A 23,453-nucleotide genomic window follows, 5' to 3' on the forward strand; every position below is an offset into this window, starting at 1 on the left:
AACCATCACCTCCCTTCTCACCACCCCCACATACTAGAAACTGAACCCTGGGCCTTCACACTGAGCTACATCTTTAGTCCATTTTTTTTTGAGACAAGGTCTCATTAAGTTGCTCCAATTTGTGATCCTGCTGCCTCAGCCTCCTCCCAAGTACTGGGATTAGAGGTGTGAGCCACTGTGCCTGGCTCCCCTCTCGATTCATGCTTTTACTGGCAAGGATATGGCAACCTTGAGACTTAAGAGCTCCAAGGGAACTTTCTGAGCCCCAACAAGCAGGAGTCCAGCTGGAGCTGAAATGGATGGATCACGTTGATGATGACATACCAGGAAGAACTGGGAGCAGAGGAGGAGGGAGAAGTGCTGATGAGCCTGACTTGCCCTCTGAGGCCCATCACACAGGCAAAGCAAGGTCTTTTGAGGTAGAAAAACAAAGATGTTTCCTTTGTGAGGTGACAGCAGTGTTCTAGCTGAAGGAGAGCAGCTTTGTTCTAGAAGGAATCAGACTTGGGAGAAGGCCCAGTCTTCCAGCAAATGCTTGATACTTTGGTGCTGTGTCATCACTAGTCTCTGTATAACTACTTCTCATGAGTTGTTGGCAGGAGAGCCTTGCTGAAGGTAGCAATAGGATGGGCAGTTCATGGGGAAGTCTGGGGCAGTGTGATTGTGATGTGGGACCTGGACAGGTAGGGAGCTGCCCCACATCAGCACCAGGCCTCTAAGACATGGAGCTGGGCAACATGAGCACATAGAAGACAGGGTCTGGGCAAAAGCAGGCTGGATTTGGATTGCAGAAGGGTTTGGCCTACTCACAGATCTGTCATTAACCAAAGACTGTTAGGCAGTCATTTTCCTCTTTCTTTATCTTGTTTCTTTGGCAGTTAAAAACAGCACTGCTGGGGATTTAGCTCAGTGGTTCTGGCACCTGTCTCCAAAGTGCAAGGTCCCAAGTTCAACCCCCAGTATCAAAAAAAACAAAAACCAGAAAACAAAAAACAAACAAAACAGCACTGCTTACCATGAAAATTGAAAGAAAATATTAAGAAAAGATATCTGAAAGTGCTCTGCAGATTCTCCAACACTGTGAAAATATTAAGTTGTCATAAAATCTGTCCCATTTTTAGGTACTTTACAATATGATGGGTAGGTAAAAACAAGTGAGCATAACATGAGGAGAACTAATGTTGAGTTTATAGTAGCAGCCTAGAGTGATGGGGAAGGCAATGGAGAGAAGGTAGCTCACAAAGGTAGGAGATGTGGTGGTACACACCTGTAATCCCAGGACTTGAGAGGCTGAGGCAGTCTGGGTTGGGCTAGTCTGGCCTACCTAGTGAGACCCCGTCTCAAAAAGTAAAACAAATAACCAAAAAAGTCCAACCAACCAAAGAAGGAAGGAGCATGAAGGGAGACATGGGTCCCTAGATACCCTAAAGGAGAGATCTGAACTGGACTCAAGCTATGAACCTTGGATTTTTTTTTTTGAGACAGGGTCTCACTGTATAGTTCAGACTCACCTTGAACTCACGGTGATCCTCCTGTCTCATTCAGCCTTCCCCGTGCTGGGATTATGAGCATGTGCCACCACACCCAGTGGATGGGTTTTAAATGAAGGGAAAACAGGCTGGGCAAATGGGTACTCCAAGCAGCACAAAACATTAACAAAAAGTGTAGCAGCCATTCTACATGTGATCTACTCCATCAGGTACAACCTAAGGTTGCAAACTGCTGGCAAATTAGAGAAATTCAATCTGAAGGTATGTTTTATTTGTACCACACACAAAAGAAGGTGCTTTAAAATAAAAAAATCCACATTTCCTGTTCTTTTTAAAAATCAGGTTCATCTTCCCCAGCCAGCAGCAATCCTCTGGAGCTTCTGAGAGGGCTCCTACCATACCCACTCTGTCACTTGAAGTCTTTTCAGCCCAGTCCACTCCATTATCACCTGATCCATTAGCATGTAAGCTTGTGACTCCTGTGCAAACAAAACCTTCAATCTGGAAAGAAGGTTCATGAAAGGAGCTGTAGGAGGGGAGATGTAGGGCCCTAAGTACCCTAAAGAAAAGATCTGAACTGGGGCCGAACTATGAGCTCTCTCCTCTCAGCCACTGTCTGGCTGTCACCCAGACTACTCCTGCCTACCTGACATCTTTGCCCACGGTCATCGACGCAATCACTTTCTTTACTGCCTCCTTCTTCTTTTCCTTCTTGTCACTGTTGAGCTCTGCCTTCAGCTCGAAGATCTCCCCTGAGGAAAAAAGGCAGGCATGACCCATCCATCCCTTTGCCAGAGGCCAATCCCGTTCCCAAGTTCCCAAAGAACTGCTGAGAGACAGAGGACAGCTTTAGGCCTCTGGCCTCAGGTGGGACACTCGACAGTGAAGGATGATGGTTAGGAGAGAAATTATTATGAGAAGCCTAGAGGTCATGTTGGATCGAGGTGATAAATAGGAACTTGGGAGATCACAAAGACCCTGAGGGAAATAAAAAACACACAGGCAAGGGCTGCTCAGCCAGTCTGCTAAAAATAGAGGAAATCAAAGCTCTTCAGCAACCTCACTCCACTACAGCCCTCAAGGCTGAATGCAATGGAACCTGGGTGTTAGGACACGTGATGGGAGGGCAGGATTTGATGGATCCCACATATAAGCTTTACCTGTTTTCTTAGAATCTGGAATTTAATCAGCTTGCTCAGGGTTTCAATTCCTGAGCCACAAGTGGTTGCTCAGCTACGAGAATGGGAATCAGCTCATCTGAGCATGTAATAAATTGTTAAGAACTTGATGATATGGAAAAAAGAAATGAGAACATAGAGTTGTTCCAAGCCTTACCATGGAAAGTCAGTGCCAGTTAAGAGGTTAGAAGAGCAAACTGCATTTCCTCAGCCTTCCTCTGAGCCTGGCACTACACTTCCTCCAATACCCTTTCTTTTTTTCTTTTTTCTTTTTTTTGGTGCCAGAGATCGAACTCAGGACCTTGCGCTTATGAGGCAGGCAGGCAGGCAGGCGGCACCACTGAGCTAAACCCCCGGCCCCTCCCATACCCTTTCTCATTTCATCTTCACACCAACTCTGCATTTCCCATTTTACAGATGAGCCAATGTAAGCTGTAAGAGCCACACAGCTAGTAGGTGACACAGACAAGATTCAAAACCAGATCTGTCCTTCCAAAACCCCTGCTCTAAATCCCTATGCTTGCACCTACCCAGATACTCCTTTACCTCTCTGCACCTGTTTCTTCAGTTGTCCTCTCTCCCTTGACTGGAGTGCTGAATCCTCTCACTGAATATTCAGAAGTGAACACGTTCATCTGCATGCCTGACACTGTGGTCTGTGTTAAAAGTGACTGCTATTGCTCTTAATTTACCATATGACTTTGCCCTATTTTGTAGAGTGGAGTTACCTGTGATAGAGGTGAAGCAGGGACTATTAGGTGAAGGAAAGTGCTGAGAACATTCTAGGTGGATTTGCTATGAGAAAAAAGGAAAACTAGTAGGCTTTTATCATGACGTAACAATGTGGTGCTCAGAAGAGAACCTGAGATGAAAGACAGCAAACATGGTTAATTAAGAACAATCAAAGCACAGCCCCAGGGAAGACTGCAATGAGGATATTGCTCAATGAAGCCAGGAGGAATCTGCAGATCTTGCAGTTCAAATTTACCAAGGAACACGTGTCTTTCTCCTGCAAGACAGTGAGAGGCTGTGTTTGCTTGGTCTAGGATCCAATAGACCACAATGTCCTTGACCCTAGACTCCTCTGCAGGGCTGCTTGTGCTTTACTTAGTGTGTGGCCAGATACAACTGGTGTCAATTAATGGGTCCAGGCCCAAGGCTGATGGGTTGAACCCCAGATCTGATTGCTTTTGAAATGTCTCCCTCCTCTAACAGGCTCCTAAATTCAGTCAGTCATCAAGGATACCTCCTCAACCACCTAAAAGGCATTCCACTCCCCCCACCACCCCCTTTCAGGCACCATCACATCTCCTGGGAGCTGTGGCTCAGGTCTTCCTGCCTCCAGCTTTTCTCCTTTTCATCCTTTATTAGAATCTGACTTCCTTGGGCCTAGCTCAGTGGCACTGCGCCTGTCTCACAAACACAAGGTCCTGAGTTCGATCCCCGGTATCAAAATAAATAAATAAATAAAATAAAAATTAAAAAAAAAAAAAGAATCTGCCTTCCTTGCTTAAAAACCATGACTGATACTAGATGCCAGATTTAAACAAAATCTCTTTCCAGACACCCTCAAAAGAAAATTTACCCAAAAAACCCCACCACTGACATTCCTATTACCCTAGCACTAAGCTCACCCCTGGCCTGGCTCATCAGGCCCCTTTCCACTTATCTTATCCACACATCTCTCTGTCTTTTCTTGAATCATCCTCTTTGGCAAGTTGTGCTCAAGACCTTACCTTTCCCTTTCCAGAATGAATCATGGGCAAAGCACTCACTCCTTCCCCTTCCCCATATCCCTTTTACCTGGCTAGCTCCACGTGGAGTTCTTCCACAGCCCACTGCACCTACCACCCTTTAGTGTGGTTACTGCTAAATGCCTGATTTTCCCAGTTCCACCTCCAGCAGAGCCAGGTCAGAGACTCTTGTCTCTTCCACTGCACATGGCAGCACCTCAATTAAAGACAACTACAGTCAAGCATAGTGCAGAACACCTGCAGTCCCAGCTGAGGCAGGAAGATCATCCAAGTCTAGGAGTTCAAGGGCAGCCTAGGCAACACTGCCAAATATCATCTTTTAAAAATAAATCAAAGGGGCCTGAGGATTTAGCTCAGTGGTTCTGCTGCCTGCCTCACAAGCGCAAGGTCCCAAGTTCGATCCCCAGTACCAAAAAATCCCCCTACTGCCTCAGAGAATAAAAACAAAACAAGGATGGGTGCAGTGGCACATGCCTATAATCCCAGCAGCTCAGGAGGCTGAGGCAGGAGGATCGCAGGTTCAAGGCCAGCCTGGGCAACTTGGCAAGATCCTGTCTCAAAATAAAAAACAGCCTTGCAAGTGGAAGGACCCGAGTTCGATCCTCAGTACCAACCCTCCCCCCCAAAAAAACCAAACAAAAATAAAAAATTAAAAATGTGGGGAATGTAGCTCAATGTGAAAGCACTAGGTTCAATCCCCAGTTCCACAAAAACAAAAAAAAAGCCAAAACCCAACTGGACCAATAAATCCAATGCCTGCTGAAGGGCAGACTTCAGGACCTGACTCAGCTAACTCAACAAGAGACTTTCTATCTCGTCAGCAGTCATGTGTTAATCTCACTTGGAAGGAAGGAAGAAGGGGGAAAGGAAAAGCCAGTCAGAAAGATGCTTACAGGGTTAAAAGCACACTGGTCAGCCAACATCCTCTATTTCCTTAAAAGCAGAAAGAGCTCAAATCCCCAACAATATAAGCCTAGTTTAGCAAATTTCAGGACACCAATTCAATTGACTTAATGTTGAGTCATTAGACTGTTGGGAAATGTTTATGTTAATGTCAAATGAAAAACAGGATGAGGAACTCTGATTGCAACCATGAAAGCATATGTCCACGGATAAGGACCAGGTACACACGTACACACACACACACACACTGTGAGGGACTACTGATAGGACTGTGTGTTTTCTTTGCCCTAGGAAAAAATATCATATTTAACTATTTTGAGCAATGGGGAATAAAAGGAAGCTTTTTGGGGGGGTCCATACTTGGATCTAATGGTCTTCTCTCACACTTGGATCTAATGCTGTTCGCTTCCTGAGTTCAAAAAGCAGCAGTCAATTCCTTACCCCATCAGCAGTTCAAGTTTCTGGATCCACAAGGTAAAGAGGCTCTAGGCCGTTCCCACTGCTGCTTCTAGGCCTCCAGCCCCCCCTGCTCCCCAGACCCCGAGGAAGCAGGCAGAAGGGTCAGTCAGGGAAAGAGTAAGACAGGTCCATGATGCACACACAGTACCTTTCTTGGTTGTGGTGAAATATTTTGAGTCAGTCATTTTGGTCCCTTATCTGTGGTTGGATTCTGCAAGACAGAGAAGAGAGGGGTGACTTTGAGTTGTGTTCCATTTCATTTTCTGTTAGGGTGCTCGAGGGAGGAGAAAGAGGAGGAGGAGGAGGAGGAGGAGGAGGAAGATCCAGCACACATGAGGTAGGGGAAGATAGCCGCTTATCTCTTTATGGGGTAAATGAACTGTTAGACAACAGCAGATCACATTTTGGAGAGTAATTCTAAGGAGTCCATCAACTGCATCAAATCCATGCATTTGAACGTGCATCTCTTTTGACTCTGCAATTCTAAGAATCTCTCACAGAAATATCTGCGTAAGGACACATGGTTTTACCTTTGCTATTCACAACAATGCACCACTGGGAATAACTTAAATGCTCATTAATAAGGGAATAGTTAGGTACTTCACTGGTTAAAAAGCACTAGCAAGAGCAAGGTCCCAAGTTCGATCCCCAGTACCAACAACAACAACAACAACAACAACAACAACAACAACAAGTACATAATAGTTATAGCAGCACCCTTATGGTGCCCACCTTGCCCAGCCATGTGCTTCACACATGTTTATTCATCCAAGCCTCCTAAGAAGGTACTACCATTACCCTATACAGGCAAATGAGCTTGGGAAAGGCCAAATTCAAGCAGCTAGGGAGGTTTTTTCTCTCCACAACTTTCCCTAAGTTTCTAAAACAGAGATATGCTCTATTCATCTCTGGACAGGGACAGATCTACACACTGCAGATTCTACAACATTCTCCAAGACTGTCTTGCCAACTGTCTCGAAGCATCTCTTAAGACATCTCGAAGTGCAAAATTCATGGTGCAAAGTACTGGCAATAAGACAAGGAAAGTACTAAAGTTCCTTTATTCATTCAATAAACACTACTGAGCAGTTACTATGTACTTCAATAGTTCCTTTTGATACAAGTCACTCTAGATACATGGCAGAGACTTCTGGAATTGTTCTACAGTTCAGTAAGAGGGATCATTTACTGAGCCCCTATTAAATTCAGGGGCCTACAAGCATATTCTCTTTTAATCCTATCAGTAGGGAAATGGCTTTTAACTCCATTTTAGATGATGAAACAGGACTAGGGATGTCATATAACTGGTTCAAGGTCATACGGCTTATAAGTGGCTGGGCTAGGAGACCATCCCAGGTCTACCAAAGCTTGTGCTTATGCTATATTGATGGAATAATTCTGTTTCCCCCATCTGAGAGGGAGGACAGGCCTCTGACAGTTGCTAAGGACTCAGTCCAAAAAATGAGACTTCCATGGGTAACCCTCAATCTACCTGTGATTTTTCCTGGTATTAGAAAACCCCATGCTTAAAAGAAACATCTGAACAGAGCACACTCACTTCACTTTGTCCCTTCTGTTGCCTCTATGGAAGAGATGCCAACACACAGCCCCAGAAACATTTCCTTTCTGTTCATTACTATGTGGGGGCAACATGAAAGGTGGTGACGTGACAAATGTGAGGAATCACGAATCCTTTCATAATCTCTGGAAACTAAGCAACACAGCACCTCTCCAGCCCAGGTGTGTTTTTCCAGGTTTGATTTGTATTCCCAGTAGGATGACATTAGAGATATCCCCCAGCTGAGATTCTGTTTCAGTAATCAATGGGAAACCAATATAGATGGTCTCAGGGTTGCCTTAAATTCTTTGTGGATTCTCTTAGAATAAAGAAATAAAAGCTTCACTGACAAAACAGTATAAAGAAAAAAAGATATAATTCTACTTTCCTCTTGCTTTGCAAAGTTAAAAGGGGAAGAAGGTCCTTTTCTATGGGAACCACTGAAAAGAACAGAGACCACACATCTGATGATGCAAGTCCGCAGGGAGGCCTCTACTTTGCCAGTCCTCACAGTATGAGGCTGGGCTGGAGATGGATTCACAAAGGGAGGACCACGTGGGCCTGCCATGCAGCTCTGTCCACTTCCCTTTTATGCCTGGCCCAAGCCTCTGCATAGGGGGAGTGTTCAACTGATAGTTGTTCAAAGAAATGAAAAGAGGCCACTGGAACTCCCAGGGAAGCTTAGCCTGTGCTTGTTACATAAGGAGCCAGCATTTGTTTCTAACAGTTTACTTAAACATCTTTTTCTTTCCTCTCTGCACATAGATAAAGCCATTTTCTCAGAGAAATCTCACCAACCTAGAGGTTCCTTCTAAAATTCTGAGAATAAGCAGGTGAAAAAGATAATAGGATTTCTGCCATATCACAAAGGCTGCTGGGTTTCAGAAGCCACATTTACTTGAGTGTCCAAAGTAGGAGGATATTCTGTTCTTCAAGGTTAGTTAAATTGAGTGTAAGAAAGGGGATAATTAAGAGCAAAAGGAGCTACAACTTAACCACAAAAAGTACCATATAAACCCTTCCAACATTAAGTCTAGAAGAAAATAAAACCAAAAAAAACTATCTTAGAAGTCTGACTTCAGAACTGCTCAGGAGTTCTTTCTTCTACAGCAGAGGAGGGAGTCAGGGGCTCCCTTCATCTGTAGGTACAACAAAGTGTCTGGGGTCTTGAATTTCCCGGACACAAGCTGCCAGTGACAGATCCATGTCAGTGTCCTATGCAACCGAGCAGAAGGAGGAAGGGGTGAAAAAGCTTCTCTTTTTGAAGATTAAAAAAAGTATAGAAGCCAGGTGTAGTGGCTCACACCTGGAGTCCCAGCTACTCAGGAGGCTGAGGCAGGCAGACAGCTTGGGCCCAGAGGTTCAAGGATAGCCTAAGTAACATAATGAGACTCTACCATAAACAAACACATAAAAAAGCTACAGCAGCAGAGGCAGCTAGTCAAACCTGTATGGGTGCTGATAGCCCTGCAGTAGAGCTTCTGATGATATACCTGCTTTTACAGGTGCTAAGCAGAGGTTTTGATGATAGTCCTTTTAGAGGTGCTAAGCAACTAACTATTCAAACTTGGAACTACCCCCTAGCATACTGGCATAGGCTGCTGCTTATTTCTGCAGTATCTATTTTGCAGATCCCTCTGCACAGGGCCTAGTGGGACTGATGACGCAGAAACTGTATCCCTCTGAAGCTGATTATATAAGAAATTAAAATAGAGGAGGAAGGAAATGTTGGGAAAAGTGAAAATTCCATCCAGGTAGAAAGAGACCCCAAAGCACAGTATGAAAAAACAAAAACAAACCCTCACTTCACTGTGAAAGCTCCTCCACAGCTGCTGATCCACTGAGGGAGGCTATCTCCTTTCCTCCTTTCTCTGTTATGATGTTCCTCACACCAGCCAGTACCAGTCGGATGCCAGTGCAAGAGAGTTTGTACTCTTTCTGTAGGAATGGAAAAAACCCTATAGTTCCATCCTAGAGGAGCTTGCACTCACAGATGCCATGGGAAAGATGTGCTTTTCTTTCCTTTTTTTTGATCCCAGGGATCGAACTCGGGTCCTTGCACTTTCAAGGCAGGTGGCAGAACCACTGAGCTAAATCCCCGGCCCCAAGATGTGCTTTCCTTGGCACTGTCAAGCTGTTGCCACACATAGCATTTCTACTCCACGGAGGCTAAAGGTACATGAGCTACATTTGAAAGCAGGTGGCCAATTCAGGCAAAAAAGGGCTTAGGGTCTGGATCCCATCTTCAGAAGCAACAGGGAACACTGTAAAAGGCAGTAGTTAAAGGGAATTTTTGGTTAGAAACTGCTTTGGGCAATGTGATGAGTCATTTGTGTTATGAAGACTGCATTTTGGGCTGGGATCTCCCTCAATTTTAGCATTTACAGTCCAAAGAATGCCTCAAGGGGATGACACAATCAAAATTAAAAGAGAAGCACTCACAACAATTGGTTTTGCCCTCAAGGAGCCAATGCACTTGTCCCCACCTCAAGTCAACCTTCCCACACCCACAGAAGATTATGATTCTAATGCCACATCCCAGAACCAGTTCCTGTTAACATTGATAAAGGAACTGAGTAATAAATCCCAAAATATAGTAGTTTTCTCTTAAGTTTTCTAGCATAATAAGCTCTTGGTGAGAAGCACTGACACACTAGGCAGGGACAAAGATGTAATGTAATCAAAGAGTAGAAAAATTAGGTTGTAGGAAAGGAGAAAAAAATTCAAAAATATTCTTAAGTCTCTGGATTTTAAGTCAGACATGGTGGTACATGTCTCTATGTTCTAAAATAAGCAGAAGACACAAACACTAAGCTACAGTAATAAAAGTCAGATCAGTGGCTACCAATCTGGAAGGGAGCCCATAAGCCCTCTGGGGGCTGTTGGAAATGATCTGTACCCTGACCCAAATAAGAGCCACACTGCACACCTAGGAGCTGACCTGAAATTTTATTTGGTGTAAGCTATACAAACATTAAAGACAAATTTTCAAACTAACAATGTAAAACTTAAAGTTGAAGAAGAAAAAGGGGAGATTAGAACACTGTATAATTTAGTGTGACATAAAACCTAGACATCCTAAAAGATCCGTTAATTTAATTACATAAAAATCAAGTTTTCAAGCTGGGTGTGATGGTGCATGTGTGTAATCCCAACACTCAGGAGACTGAGACAGGAGGTTTGCCAGGGTGAGCTCAAGGCCAGCCTGGGCTGCATAGTGATTTCCAGGCCATCCTGAACTACAAAGCAAGACCTTGTTTCACAATTTTAAAAAACTAAAAAGAGGGGCCGGGGATTTAGCTCAGTGGTTCTGCTGTCAGCCTTGCAAGTGCAAGGTCCCAAGTTCGATCCCCGGTACCAAAAAAAAAACAAAACTAAAAAGAGGATGAAGATGTAGCTCAGGGTTAAAGACTTAGGTTTAATACAATCCCCAATACAAATAAAGCAAGCAATTCAGAAAAAGAAGGTATTGTAGATCTACCTAAAACATTCATTCTTCAGTCTCTGAGCTCAAACTCTGCTGCCCCAAAGGAGCCTCCTCTGCACTCAATTGAGTCCTGACAGACTCAGTTGTCTCAGACTTCTCCACAGCTCTCCTCATGCCTTTAATTTAGGATCTGTCCTGTATAATGCTGTCAACCCAGTGACTGGCACTATGCCGGTCACATTTCAGGAGCTCACCAAATGTGTGCTGATAGTAGAAATGAAAAGATAGGTTCCTGGAGAAGCCTGAAAACCAAAGACCTATAACAGATAAGAAAAGAGAACTCCGTGACAGGCGCCAGACAGGACTGGGCAGACTGGGAACATAAGGCTTCGCAGTAAACTTTCAACAAACAAGGAAAAGTTGATCTAAGATGGCTGCAAAGAAGTCTAGCTTTGCTATCAACAGCTGTGTGACCTTAGGTATATCCTCCCATCTCTGGGCCTTACTTTTCTCCAGTTGTCAAAAACTTAACCAGATAATGGCTTTTCAATAAAAGTAGAACTGCTCCAGTTAAAGTAAGGCTGGGGAGCCTAGAAGTTGGCTCGTTCCACTATACCCACCTCTCTTCCTCTCACCAGGGGCCCTTGAGCCACCCCATGGTTCCATAGCATGGAGTTTGAAAACAAGTGTACTAAATGACAGGATCCCTCCCACATTTCATATGCTATAGTTCCTACTCAATGGGGGACCTATTTTCCCACCAATGGATATTATTTCTTGAGTGTCAAACAAGAGGAAATGAAATGTGATCATTCTAAGAGCATGCCATGAAACATCTCAAAAGGGATGAAGTAACAAATTTAACAAGCAGCCTGGGCCAGTAAACCTTATGAGGTCTTTAGGAGAATGGAAAACAGTAACAAGTCATGCAGGAAATTCCCCCAAAGGCTGGACAATGGCCAGGGGAAGGACTCTGCTAGTCTCAGGGCAGTGATTCTTGTCAGAACAGTCCAGGGTCTGCAATTAGATGAGAAGTGTGCAGCTGGCAGCATTAGCACATGTGGGGCACACTGTCAGCACTCAGTGAATTAATGAGGGAGCCCATCAGTGTTGTGGGATGAGCCAGGGATAAAGCTGTAGGGAAAGAGGAAAGAGACATTTGATAAAGTCTGATCCAGTTGCCACGACCCATCTTGACATGCAAGGATATTTGGGCAGAGAAAACTGATTTCTGAGGGCCTGTGTTGGTAGCTTCAACTACTAAACTCTTTCCTGATGAACAGCTGTTCAAAAACCTGCTCCCTTGGGTGGGTGTGGTAGCGCACACCTGTGATTCCAGCACTCGGGAGGCTGAGGCAAGAGGATTACCATGAGTTCAAGGCCAGCCTGGGCTGCATAATGAGTTCAAGGTCAGCCTGAACTGCATAGTAAGACCTTGCCTCAAAAATCCAAGATACAGAAAGAAAGAAACATATTTTTAAAAAAATAAAAAGAAAAGAAACCTGCTCCCAGGCACATAGAGCCCAAGGACACTCAAGACTAAGGGAAATACTGAATACAAAAGGGGCCAGTGGTATCGCCATTTCTTCTTCACCTGAAAGAGAAAAGCCACACTTCAATCATTCCATGTGTTATGCTCTTTCAATTGTGTCTCAAGGACCTGATCCATGCCATAAATAATCCCCTAGTCTGTGTCATACCCTAGAATGTGTGTACTTGCCCCCAGGAAGCTTAAAGTTTGACAAATACAATGATTCTAGCTATCCTTCCTCACCGGACAGTCATTTATTTATTTATTTAACTTGCTTATTTGATTTTTTTTATGGTGCTTGGAGTTGAACCTAGAGGCTTGTGCATACTAGGCAAATGTTTTAACCAGTGAGCTACAAACCCCAACAATAGTTTATTTTTGTTCCCCCAGTACTGGGGATTGAACCCAGGGTCTTCACATTGAGCTACATCCCCAGTCCTTTATATTTTATTTTGAGACAGGGTCTTGCTAAGTTGCTCAAGCTAAGCTCAAACTTGATATTCTCCTGCCTCAGCCTCCCAAAGTGCTCGATTATAGGCATGTGCCACATGCTTGGCACAAAGTCTTCTTTTAAAAAGAAAAAGGGCCTGTAATCCAGCCCTTGGGAGGCTGAGGCAGGAGGACTCCTGTGAGTTTGAGGCCAGCCTGGGCTAGCGGGGCAGGCTGCAGAACCACTGAGCTACATCCCAGCCCCTTTTTCCTTTTTTAAAAAGGGCCTGGGGATGTAGCTCAGTGGCACCACGCCTGCCTGGCATGCACAAGGTCCTGAGTTTGAACTCCAGTACCAAAAAAAAAGAAAAGAAAAGGGTCTTCACAGGTTAAGTGCTAAAGTTCACTTTACAGGCAGGAAACCAAGTTAGGCCAATTGAATGATTAAAAGGATGACTTAGCAGTAGAAAAACCAGATTTCGGACTCTCTCTGAGACAATGTGATCACCAAACTCATAGAAACAGGCTCTTTCAAGTCAGTTCAGTAACTATGAGAACACAAATCAGACACACAAGCTTAGATATTGCAAGCTTTCTCTTATATGAGAAACTCAAAATATAAATAAAGAGCAAAAATAAGATAGATAACAGGAAACAGGGAGATAGATCTTTTATAAATGAGAAGGGGATGGGACGGGAAGAAGACATACAAAGAATTAAGATGAGTAACCTACAAGTACCAACTCCCCACAATGAATGTAATCATTAAATACTGCAAACATGTACTAATAAAATAAAAAATTTTAAAAAATACAACCTGTATTCTTTTTCAGGCTCTGTAAGAAATTCAGAAGAGGCCAGGTGTGGTGGTGCACACCTGTAATTCCAGCACTAGGGAGGTTTAGGCAGGAGGATTGATGCGAATTCAAGGCCAGCCTGAACTACATAGCGAGACCCTGCTTCAAACAAACAAACAACCCCCTCCCAAAGAAAAAGAAAAAGTGGTAGTGGTAGAATGGCCAGTGTATGCATCATGGGCCAGACACTATGTAAAGAGCTTTAAGTTTAGTCCTTATAATAATCTGTGAAAAAGGTTTTAATAATAATTATACATATACATATACTTATACATACACACACATAAAGTTCACAAAAAATGTATACACACTTCAGGAAGGGAAAAACTTGTATATTTTAATACTAAATTTATTGAGACATCATGAAAATCCTAATGTGCAGGTGGGCAAAGCAGTCAATCTACTGCGAGTCAATGTCTGGGGTGTATTAAAATATTTATACAATTTTTTCTTTTCCTAAAGTGTGTATACATTTCTTTGGCAGTCTCGTGTGTGTGTGTGTGTGTGTGTGTGTGTGTGCGCGCGCGCGCGCGCATACATATTTGTTGAGACAGGGTCTCACTATGTAGTTTCAGCTGCCCTTGAACTCACTATGTAGCCCAGGCTGGACTCAAACTTGTGGTGATCCTCCTGCCTTAGCCTACCGAGTACTGGGATTACAAGCATGTACCACCATGCCCAGGTAAAAGATTTTAATAGTATTTCAAGTTCACAGATAAGGAGACTGAAGCCCAAAGAAGTCAAGGGATTTGTTTGGAGTTACATAGCTAAAATATGGTAGACGCAACATTCTCCACCACTGCCCCATGATAAGGTCACAAGTTCTACTCTGTCCATCGAGGCAACTCCTCTGAATAAAGCCCTGGCAGAAACAAACATGCTTCAGACTAAAGGGTACATGAAATGGGTTGCTACCTATTCCCAGAGTCCTTTGGATGTTGAAGAGCAGGTTATTTCAAGGCCAACCCATTTACCCTGGAAAACAGACACACCAAGTTTGCTAAAGTGCCTCATGAAAGCCTGTCTGAATGAGCTTGCCAAGTTTTGGGCCTCTTGGGATTTGGTTGAAACCTGATTAATCAAAATCAATCTCCTGAGGCCCATTAGCAATTAAAGGCTTCAAAATGAAAAGGAACCAAAGACAAACAAATGCCACATGCCAGCCCCCCCCCCCAAATTTAAAGTTCTGAAGAGTAAACCCAGGGCCTTTGCACTGAACTATATCCTTAGACTTTAAAAAAATAAAAAATAAAAAAAAAATTTTTGAGACAAGGTCTTGCTAAATTACCCAGGCTGACCTTGAACTTGTAATCCTTCTGTCTCAGCCTCCCAGGGTCCTGGGATTATAGGCATGTGCCAGCAAGAAACATTTTTTTTTTCTTTTAAATTCTTCTATTGGTACATTTTAGGTATACAATACATTTACATTTATCATTGGGGCACGAAACATTCTTATATCAGCACTGAATCTCTAGAACCTCATTCTAGAATCAGATGCGAGTTTTAAACTAATTTATATGCAATACTATGTAGAAAGATCTGCTGCCAAGAAAAAAGAAAGTTCCTCTGGATTCTTCTGGAAAGCTTTCAAATTAATCAAAATGAAGAGAAAGAGACCAGCCTACAGAAATGGCTCCTTGTGGGGCCGGGGATTTGGCTCAGTGGTTTTGCCTCCTGCTGTGCAAGCGCAAGGACCCGAGTTCGATCCCCGGTACCAAAAAAAAAAAAAAAAAGTAATGGCTCCTTGTGATCTCTGTTCTCCCACCTATAAAATGGGAACATTTTCTGGAGAGCCATCCATTCAGCAGGTACAATATGGAGTGCTGTCCACTGCATGCCTGGGACTGTGCCCCACATAGAAGCACATAAGGTAAATGAAGAGCAGTTTTTTCCCAAGGGGCTCTTACAGATTCAGAGGCTAACAAAAGGGGAAGAACAGAGTGATCTTGCCTTCCAGATATCTGTCACCAAAGTTCAGAGAAAAGCTGGGCACTGGTCGCCTGCCTGTAATTCCAGCACTCTGGGACAAGCCTGAGACAGGAAGACGGCAAGCCTGAATCTAGCATGGGCAATTTAGCAACTTAGTAAGACACTGTCTCAAAATAAAAAATAAAGGGCTACGGATGTAGCTCAGTGCAAAGGCCTGAGTTCAATCTCCAGTACTACACCCACCCACCAAAAAAGCTCAGAGGAGGAGGGCTCTGAGATGGGTGAAGTATCACAAGAAGAGCTCTTAAATGAAGAATGGCTTGGCTGGACAGGTCAGATTTAGAAAGGGAGGAGTGGAGGTGACATGGAGAAGACCCGCAGAAGCCAGTATAACTAGGGAGGGAACTGAGAACAGCAAAGTCACTACCAATGTTGGCTGGGGAGCAGGCTCAATGCTAAGTGATTTGTAGCCTCTCTCTGATTTCATTCTCAGGGTAATCCACTTAAAAATGAGGGATTAAGGATACAGAGAGGAGGGGCATATCCTAGGCCCAAGCAAGCCTGTATGTTCAGAAGTCTAAGAATCCCTGCCTGTCTGGGAGCAAAGACTTGGAAGGGGGAAAGAAGTAGATGAAGTTAAGGAAAAATGAGGTCCAAGATAACCTTGGATGCCAGGGTGTGTTGGACTCTGGAGCAGAAGATGGAGAGGTCTTGTTCAATGACAGGTCTTTTATTCATGAACATTTGACACATCACTCCTTCCTCCCTAAGACGCATTCTTCCTTTGGAATCCAGGAGACCCTAACCTCTGTTTACCTTCTGGCCACCGTCCATGCCTTGTTTCTTCTTCAACACCAGAATGTCCTAAGGGTTCACGCTTGGCCTTTCTTCTCTTTTCCACCTTCACTATTTCACCTCTTGGTGATCTCATACAGTGCCACACCGTTAAGTATCACTTACAAGCTGACAACTCACGACCTTACATCCCTGGGCCCAAAGTCTTCCCTGAACTCATATATCCAAACCACCTAGGTGACATCTCCACTTGAATGTCTACTTGACTAGCAGGCAGTTCAAACTAAACATGATAAAAACACCTCCAGTTGCCCTCCTGCAGTCTCACCATCTAGTTACTGCCAACATCATCTTCAACAGGTTCACAGGCAAAAAAACCTCAGTCACCATACTCTCTCTCATACCCTATCTCCTCTGTCAGGAAATCCTACTGGGGGCACCTTCAGAATGAATCCAGAGTCTAAAAAGTGGCTTCTTACTAGCTTCATCACTACAACCTGGCCTCGTGCCACCACCACTTCCCACTGAGATTTCTACCAATGCTGCTTCCACCCTGCTCCTGACAACCCATCTCAGCAATAATCCCATTACAATCTGAAACAGTGGCATTTCTCTGCTCAGTGTCCTCCAACAGTTCCCCATCTCACTCAGAATAAAAGCTTAAGTCCCTACCATGGTCTCACAGCCCACAGGGCCGTGGATGAGATGCACTCCTTGCCTCTGCCATTACCTTTTCAAACTCTTCTCCCCATGTGGCTCCAGCCATATGAGCTTCTTTGCTGATCCCTGAACACAACAGGCATGTTTCTTCATGGTGTTTTTTTTCTTTGGTACTGGAAATCGAACTCAGGATCTTGCGCTTGCCAGGCAGGTACGGCACCACTGAGCTAAATACCGCAGGCATGTTTCCACCCTTAGGGCCTTTGTATGTGTTGTTCATGTTGCCAGGTAGGCTGTTTCTCCAGATAGCTTCATGGCTTAGACCCTTTTAAGTCCTGGTTCAAATGCCACCATCTCACTGAGGGTTTCTCTGACCACTTTATTTAAAATTGTACACTCCTCCAACCATCATCATCACTTCCTAATCCTTTTTCTTCCTTTTTTCCATCAAAGTTCTTATAACCTCTATACTATAAAATGTACTATATACTATATGGTATAAAATGTACTTAATTGTCTCTTTTTCTTCATTCATAAATTAAGTTCTAGGATAGTTAAGAATTTTGTCTGTGTCGTTCACCAATGTATTCCTGTTATCCGCAAAGCAGGCAAATAGGCACTCAATAAATTTTATTTTGTATATCCTTTTACTGGTACATTTTAGGTGTACAATACAATGACATTCATCATTGGAGATATGCACCTTTACATACTATGTTGGTTCTTATTTTTTAAATAAATTATTTTTTGGTACCAGAGATCGAACTCGGGTCCTTGCGCTTGCACAGCAGGCAGCGAAACCACTGAGCTAAATCCCTGGCTACTCAATAAATATTTTAATGACTAGTGTTCACTCTCTTCTTAGAGAATCTTCATGTTTTGTAAAGCAATGCCAGCTGGACAGTAGCTTCCTAATGTTCCATTCACTGGGTCTGCCAGGATCAGAGATACATCTGCTCCAGCTGTCAAACTATTTTGACTATAATGACATTGAACATGCCAGAATCCCCCATCCCATTTTTTTGGTACCGGTGATCAAACTCGGATCCTTGTGGTTTTGAGGCAGGCGGCGGAACCACTGAGCTAAAATCCCCGGCCCACCCCTCATCCCATTTTATAGCCAATAACTGGAAAGTGAGTACGTAATGAGAATAGAGAGAGAGAAGAAAGGGCAAAGGATAGAAGATCAGGTGGCAACATCTAAAATGGAAGAAATGTTCAGCACTTCAGCACTGATTCAGTGAAGCCAGGTCACTATCACCTGCTTCTACAGGCTCCCACAGGCTCACAGAGTGAGCAGATTGCAGGGAGTGAGGGGTCTGGCTAATATGTGAGCACAGCCAAGGCCTTCCCTCACCTCTATAACTCTGCAGGCCCACAAGCCCTCTCTGCCTTCCACTAAGTGCCATAATCTCACTGCCCCTGCACTTACTGATTTTCCTGCCTGGATTGTTTTCTCTTGCTCTAATTTATCCTTCAAATCTCAGCTTGGAGGACATCACTTGAAAGGTACCTTCCCTGCATCTACTATATTGAGGTATTTTTCTGTTCCATCCTCCAGTCCACTTATAAATTTTTCATACATTTGCTGAACATTTTCCACGTACAAGAAGCCATTGCACATGCTGAAGATGCAACAGTGAATGAAACAGACAAAAATCCTCCCTTTTATGGAGTTTACATCCTAATGGTGGTCAGAGACTATAAGCAAGATAAATATATAAAATATATAAAATTTCAGATGGCAGTAAATGCTTTTGAGGCAAAGAGAACAGGGAAGGATGAACATGGTGGTGGGGGTGTTGGGGAGTTGACGTTTAACTAGAGTGGCTACAAAAGGCCTCCTTGAGAAGGTGACAGGTAAGAGCATATGGGGAAAAGTCTGCTAAGCAAAGCCCAAGGACCTGGGAGTGTGACTCAGTGGTAGAGTGGTTGCTTAGCCCTATGTTGGATCTCCAGCACCGCAGAGAAATAGAGATAGTCAGAGGAAGAGGGAGAGAAAAAGGATGAGGAAGAGGAAAAGGGGGGAAGGCAGGCAGGCAGGCTAGCAAAACTTGGCAAGGTAAGGGACTCTGGCTTTTACTCTGAGTGAGCTGGGAGCCTCTGCAGCATTTTGAGCAGAGGAGTCCTCAGATCTGGCTTACATTTTAACAGGCTCTAGCTGTTATATCTTTTTGTTTTTCCTCATGGCTAATCATTTTTTGCAATCATTGCATTTGTTTTCTATTTCTACTTTGTCTCTCTTTCCCACAAGAAAGCAACTCAATGGTAGAAATCATGTCTGGCTTTGTTCACCTACTGATACTGTGCAATGTCAGTACTAGCAGGTTTCAAGGAAATATTGAATGAATTAATTTTGGACTTATGAAGTCTCTGTTCTCAGTGTCTCAACATCCAACAACTCAAACCTTTGAGATCAAAGAAGGAAGATAACAATGGCTGGCTATACAATTCAATATAATATTTATTCATTTGTTTATTCATCAAACACTGTGCAATGACTGCACCAGACTTCTTACCATGTGCGGAAACACAGTTAAGACAAGTGCTTGTGAAGGAGTAAGAGCTCTTTACTAAGAAGACAGCCCAGTAAACAATCACACCCATTGTGACTGTTGCTATGGGACACCAAAGAGGGACATCCAGCTCAGGTCTACAAAGTGGGAACTATCACAAGGGAAGCATCAAGTAGTGGTCCAGCGAAGGAGCTCAGGTGTGAGGTGGGTGGCAGGAAATGAGATTTAGGCAGAAGCAGCACAAAACAAAGACAGATATAAAGAGGTTGGGCTTGCAGAGGTGGCAAGCCGCTGAGTTTGACTACAGCTTGGGAGGTGGAAGTATAAAGCAGGAGGAATGAGAAGGCCAGGCAGTGGTCAGAGCCCAAAAGATCTTGGATGGCATGCTAGGGAAAGTGAGTTTTAATATAAGGACAATGAGGAGCCACTGATGGATTTTCAAGCAGAATTTTCTTTCTTTTTTTTTTTTTTTTTGTATCAGGGATTGAACTCAGGACTTTGGACTTGCAAGGCAGGCACACAGCCACTGAGCTAAATCCCTGGCCCTTGCAGGATTTTCTTTTTAAGGATTCCCCAACTACTCAGGTGATATTTTCTTTCTGGAATATTTGTTCCTCTCTGTGTAAAGAGATAAAGAATAAAAACTCTCTTCTGACTTGTGATAATATCATTGACCCATATTAGGCAAAAATATATGTTCAGAAAAAGAAAGACATTCAAGCAACAGATGTCTTATAACTTCTAGAAATACATCAAGGAACACAATCCACACCCAAACCATGCTTGCTTACTTCTAGCACTTCAAGCTTTAGTGCCAGACTTGAGAGATTTTTGGGAAGTGAGCAGTTAAAACATGCAAGTTTCAAGGATGACTAGTAAAAGATGAAAGTCCAAGCCCAGACTCTGTAGGACCAATAGACTAAACTTGTTCTGAAATACTTTTAGGAAGTGAAACAAGAAGGGTGGAAGAAGTCCTGGGTACATAAAAGTCTCTGCAGAAGGAAGCAACACCCCAAAAGCCAGGCTTGCCAGCCTTCCTCAGACACAGGCCCCAGCAGGCATCAACTGGTTTAGGGTCAAAGCACCCCCATAATTATAGGTTCTACATAATTTCCTCACCCTACACCTATAGAAACTGGGGGTGGGGCAGGGCAGGGGCGGTCAGTATTATTTTAGATTGAGGTTAGCAGACTCAGTTGAAGTAAGTTGTCCAGATCACATTACCACTGGGAAGCTGCTGAGCTGGGGTTGGAGCCCAGGGCTTACTGATGGGGAGCCAAGGAGCGTTTTTTCCCCTGTACCTCTGAGTCCTTCAAGCCACGCAGGGTAAAGCTTCTGGTCAATCCACACTCAACAGATATTTCCACACAACCTCTGAGGAATCTGATTCTTTGACAAGTAAAACTGCCCTCATAACAGTTTCTAAGAGGTTAGAGAAGTCTGGTGGATTCAACTCAGGACAGAACACCAGATGCTCTAAGCTCGGTTCATGTTCCTACTATTTGTGATGAGTTGCTTAATTTCAAATCCTGCTCTGGAAAGATGGGGATAAGGTGACAATGTTAAGTTTCTATGAATTCAATGGAACAAGGAGAACATTATAGTTTTTTAAAAAAAGGAACCACAGTAATATTTATATCACAGCTTTCAAATGTTCACAGGTTCATTAAGACTTATAGCATCCAGGAGAGGGCAGGAAGGCAGGTCTTTTTTGTGTCACCACTAAGGGAAACTGAGGCAGAACTGGAGCAAGTGAATATTTTCAAAGGAATAAGGCTCAGACTCACAGAACCTAGCCTTCCTGCCACCAAACCATCTTACCAATTTCCAGGCAAGATGACACAAACCTGCACATTTTTCACAAAGGTAAAGACCCTCCTATTGGATATATTCTTCCAGAACCTAGGACCAAAAGATCCAAGCAGTCATGTGGTTCCTCTCTATTTACTCTGAAAGGAATGCAGCTCAACCAATCAAGAGATTCTGGATATTTGCTTCATGGACAGGCTGTTTTGTTCTCAACATCCAGGTAAACTTTAAAACTCTTGCTCTGAAAGCTAAACTACATACAGCAGCTTGCAGAATATTTTCCTCCTAAAGAAAATGCATTAAATGACCCTCTTGAAGGTCAGAAAAGATGCAATAAAGCTATACCTTCACAAATATCCACATAAATACAACGGTAGCTAAAAATATTAAAATGTTCCTCTACCCTAACCCTGCTGTAGCTTCTTCTTTTGTCTCTCTGCACTTTACCAGTCTGAAAACTTAGGTAGGAATACGACTGACCTTATATATGTAATTTAAGTTCGCCTCTGCCTCAGTGTTTTCATGAATAAAATGGATAAGGCGGGAGTAGCGACCATACAAAGGTTGCCGTGAGGTTTAAATGCAGCATTGTAAGTAAAGTAGCTGGCATTCTCGTGTCTTTTGGCTTTATTACAGGTGTCCCCATTTCGTCAACTTGTCCCTGGGGATCCAAAGGCTCAAGCCCTAGACTACCAAGGAACAGACAGGCGGCACGGGGCCATTTCTTGATTTTCCTCCCTTCTGGACCTTGGCAAAGAGATAAAACCTTGACCGACTAGGAGGCCTCAGGAGAGTCCTGGAGATCAGTGTGAAGAGGGAAACCAGAGCTGGAAGAGAAGTTTTCCCTCCGGCCAGGGGTGAATTCCTCGGGGCCTCAGTCTAGGAGTCTCTCGGGCGGAAGCCTCAAGACAGGCTGCGGACCTGGGGCAGCCAGTTTAAGGGAAAGCAGTCAATTGAGAGCGAATGAATGAACCTGCGGCCCCTCCTTCTCTTCTCGGTTAAAGACGCCGCTCGCGCCTCTCTAGCGCGTCCTCCTCTCTGTGACCTCTGGCCCCGCAAATCCCTCACCTGAGACCCCCGACTCCTTGCCCCACTCCTTGTTCTGCTTCCTCGAGCTCCCTGTTTCCTTACCCGCAGGTCCAAATGACTACCCGGCGCCACGGCTCAGTTCGGTTCCGCAGCAAAATGTCCGCGGCTTCCTTCTCGGGACTCCACGGTGCGACGGTGCAGCCAGCTGCTCCGAACCCCAAGGCTGTCACCTGCCAGGCGGAAGTGAGCTGCCCCTGCGCGGGCACTTCCGGTGGACGCAAGGCCTGGGGGCGGGGTCAAGGGTACAACTCGGGCGGGGGTGTGCCTAGGGGCGGGGAAAAGGGGACGGGGCGGGGCGAGAAGGGTGGGGCTGATTTCTGTCAACCTCTCTGCCAAGGCGGTACTGGCGCTTTACCCCTCACAGCGCTCAAAAAGCTAGCCAGCTGATTGCTAAGTAATTTAGTGTGATGGAATCAGAAAAGGTCATGGAGACTTTGATCTTCGAAGGCCATTTCTGTGTCACAGGCGGGAAACAGGCTCTGAGAGGGGCAGGATTTTATCCAAGGTCACTTAGGAATGGTCAAGTCAAAACTACAGCTGTAAATCTTGGCAAGCATAGGACTGAAGCTAGTTTGCTAGGATGAAGCTAGTCCGTTTCAGCGCAGCCCTTTGAGAATTCAGTGTTCTGGGGAAAAACATCAGACCCTCCAAGGAACTCCATAATGTACCATTTCTCTTTTACCGGGAACTCAATTCTTTCAGCCACCTCATTCCTGACTCTGCAACTATTAGTTTTTTCTTCTTTCTGGATAATTCTCTTCGTCCCCTTTAAAACATTATATAACTTCTACTCTTCAAATGTGTTTTATTGAACAAATAATATTGGCATTTAGAGAAATGGACATATATGAGTAAACAAAAAGAAGACAAAAAAATCATGTGCAAGCAATCCCATTCCCCTGAGAAAATCGCTGTTAATATTTCGGTAAATATCCTCCTAGATTTGATATATCATCTGGTATTTTTAACTTACAAAAGTATTGGTATGACTTTCCCAATATATACATGTCTACTTGGTGCTTTCTAATACCTGCATAGTCTTCCATAACATGCATGGTATTGCTGTTCT

The 23,453-nt window shown here is 44.0% G+C and overlaps 1 protein-coding gene across 6 annotated transcripts in view; it reads right to left on the minus strand.

The window, feature by feature from the left end:
• The window catches only part of Ap1b1 (adaptor related protein complex 1 subunit beta 1), a 51,705-nt gene extending 29,110 nt beyond the window's left edge, over positions 1 to 22,595 (minus strand). For 2 of the 6 annotated variants that reach the window (XM_004843403.4, XM_004843401.3), the window contains exons 1-3: positions 22,427 to 22,595; positions 5,933 to 5,995; positions 2,137 to 2,242 (exon numbers count right to left, since the gene is read on the minus strand). In XM_004843403.4, coding sequence (XP_004843460.1) covers positions 2,137 to 2,242; positions 5,933 to 5,969 — 143 coding nt within the window. In that variant the 5' untranslated portion in view covers positions 5,970 to 5,995; positions 22,427 to 22,595. Of the gene's footprint in view, positions 1 to 2,136; positions 2,243 to 5,932; positions 5,996 to 9,147; positions 9,276 to 22,426 lie in introns of those variants that run through there. The other 4 variants (XM_087198106.1, XM_087198105.1, XM_087198104.1 and 1 more) reach the window with 3 other exon arrangements.
• Between the last annotated feature and the right edge of the window lie 858 nt (positions 22,596 to 23,453).

This window comes from Heterocephalus glaber, unplaced genomic scaffold, assembly GCF_053883595.1.
Source record: "Heterocephalus glaber isolate CG9 unplaced genomic scaffold, H.glaber_assembly_v1.0 deba00001687, whole genome shotgun sequence".
NCBI classification, from domain to species: domain Eukaryota; kingdom Metazoa; phylum Chordata; class Mammalia; order Rodentia; family Bathyergidae; genus Heterocephalus; species Heterocephalus glaber.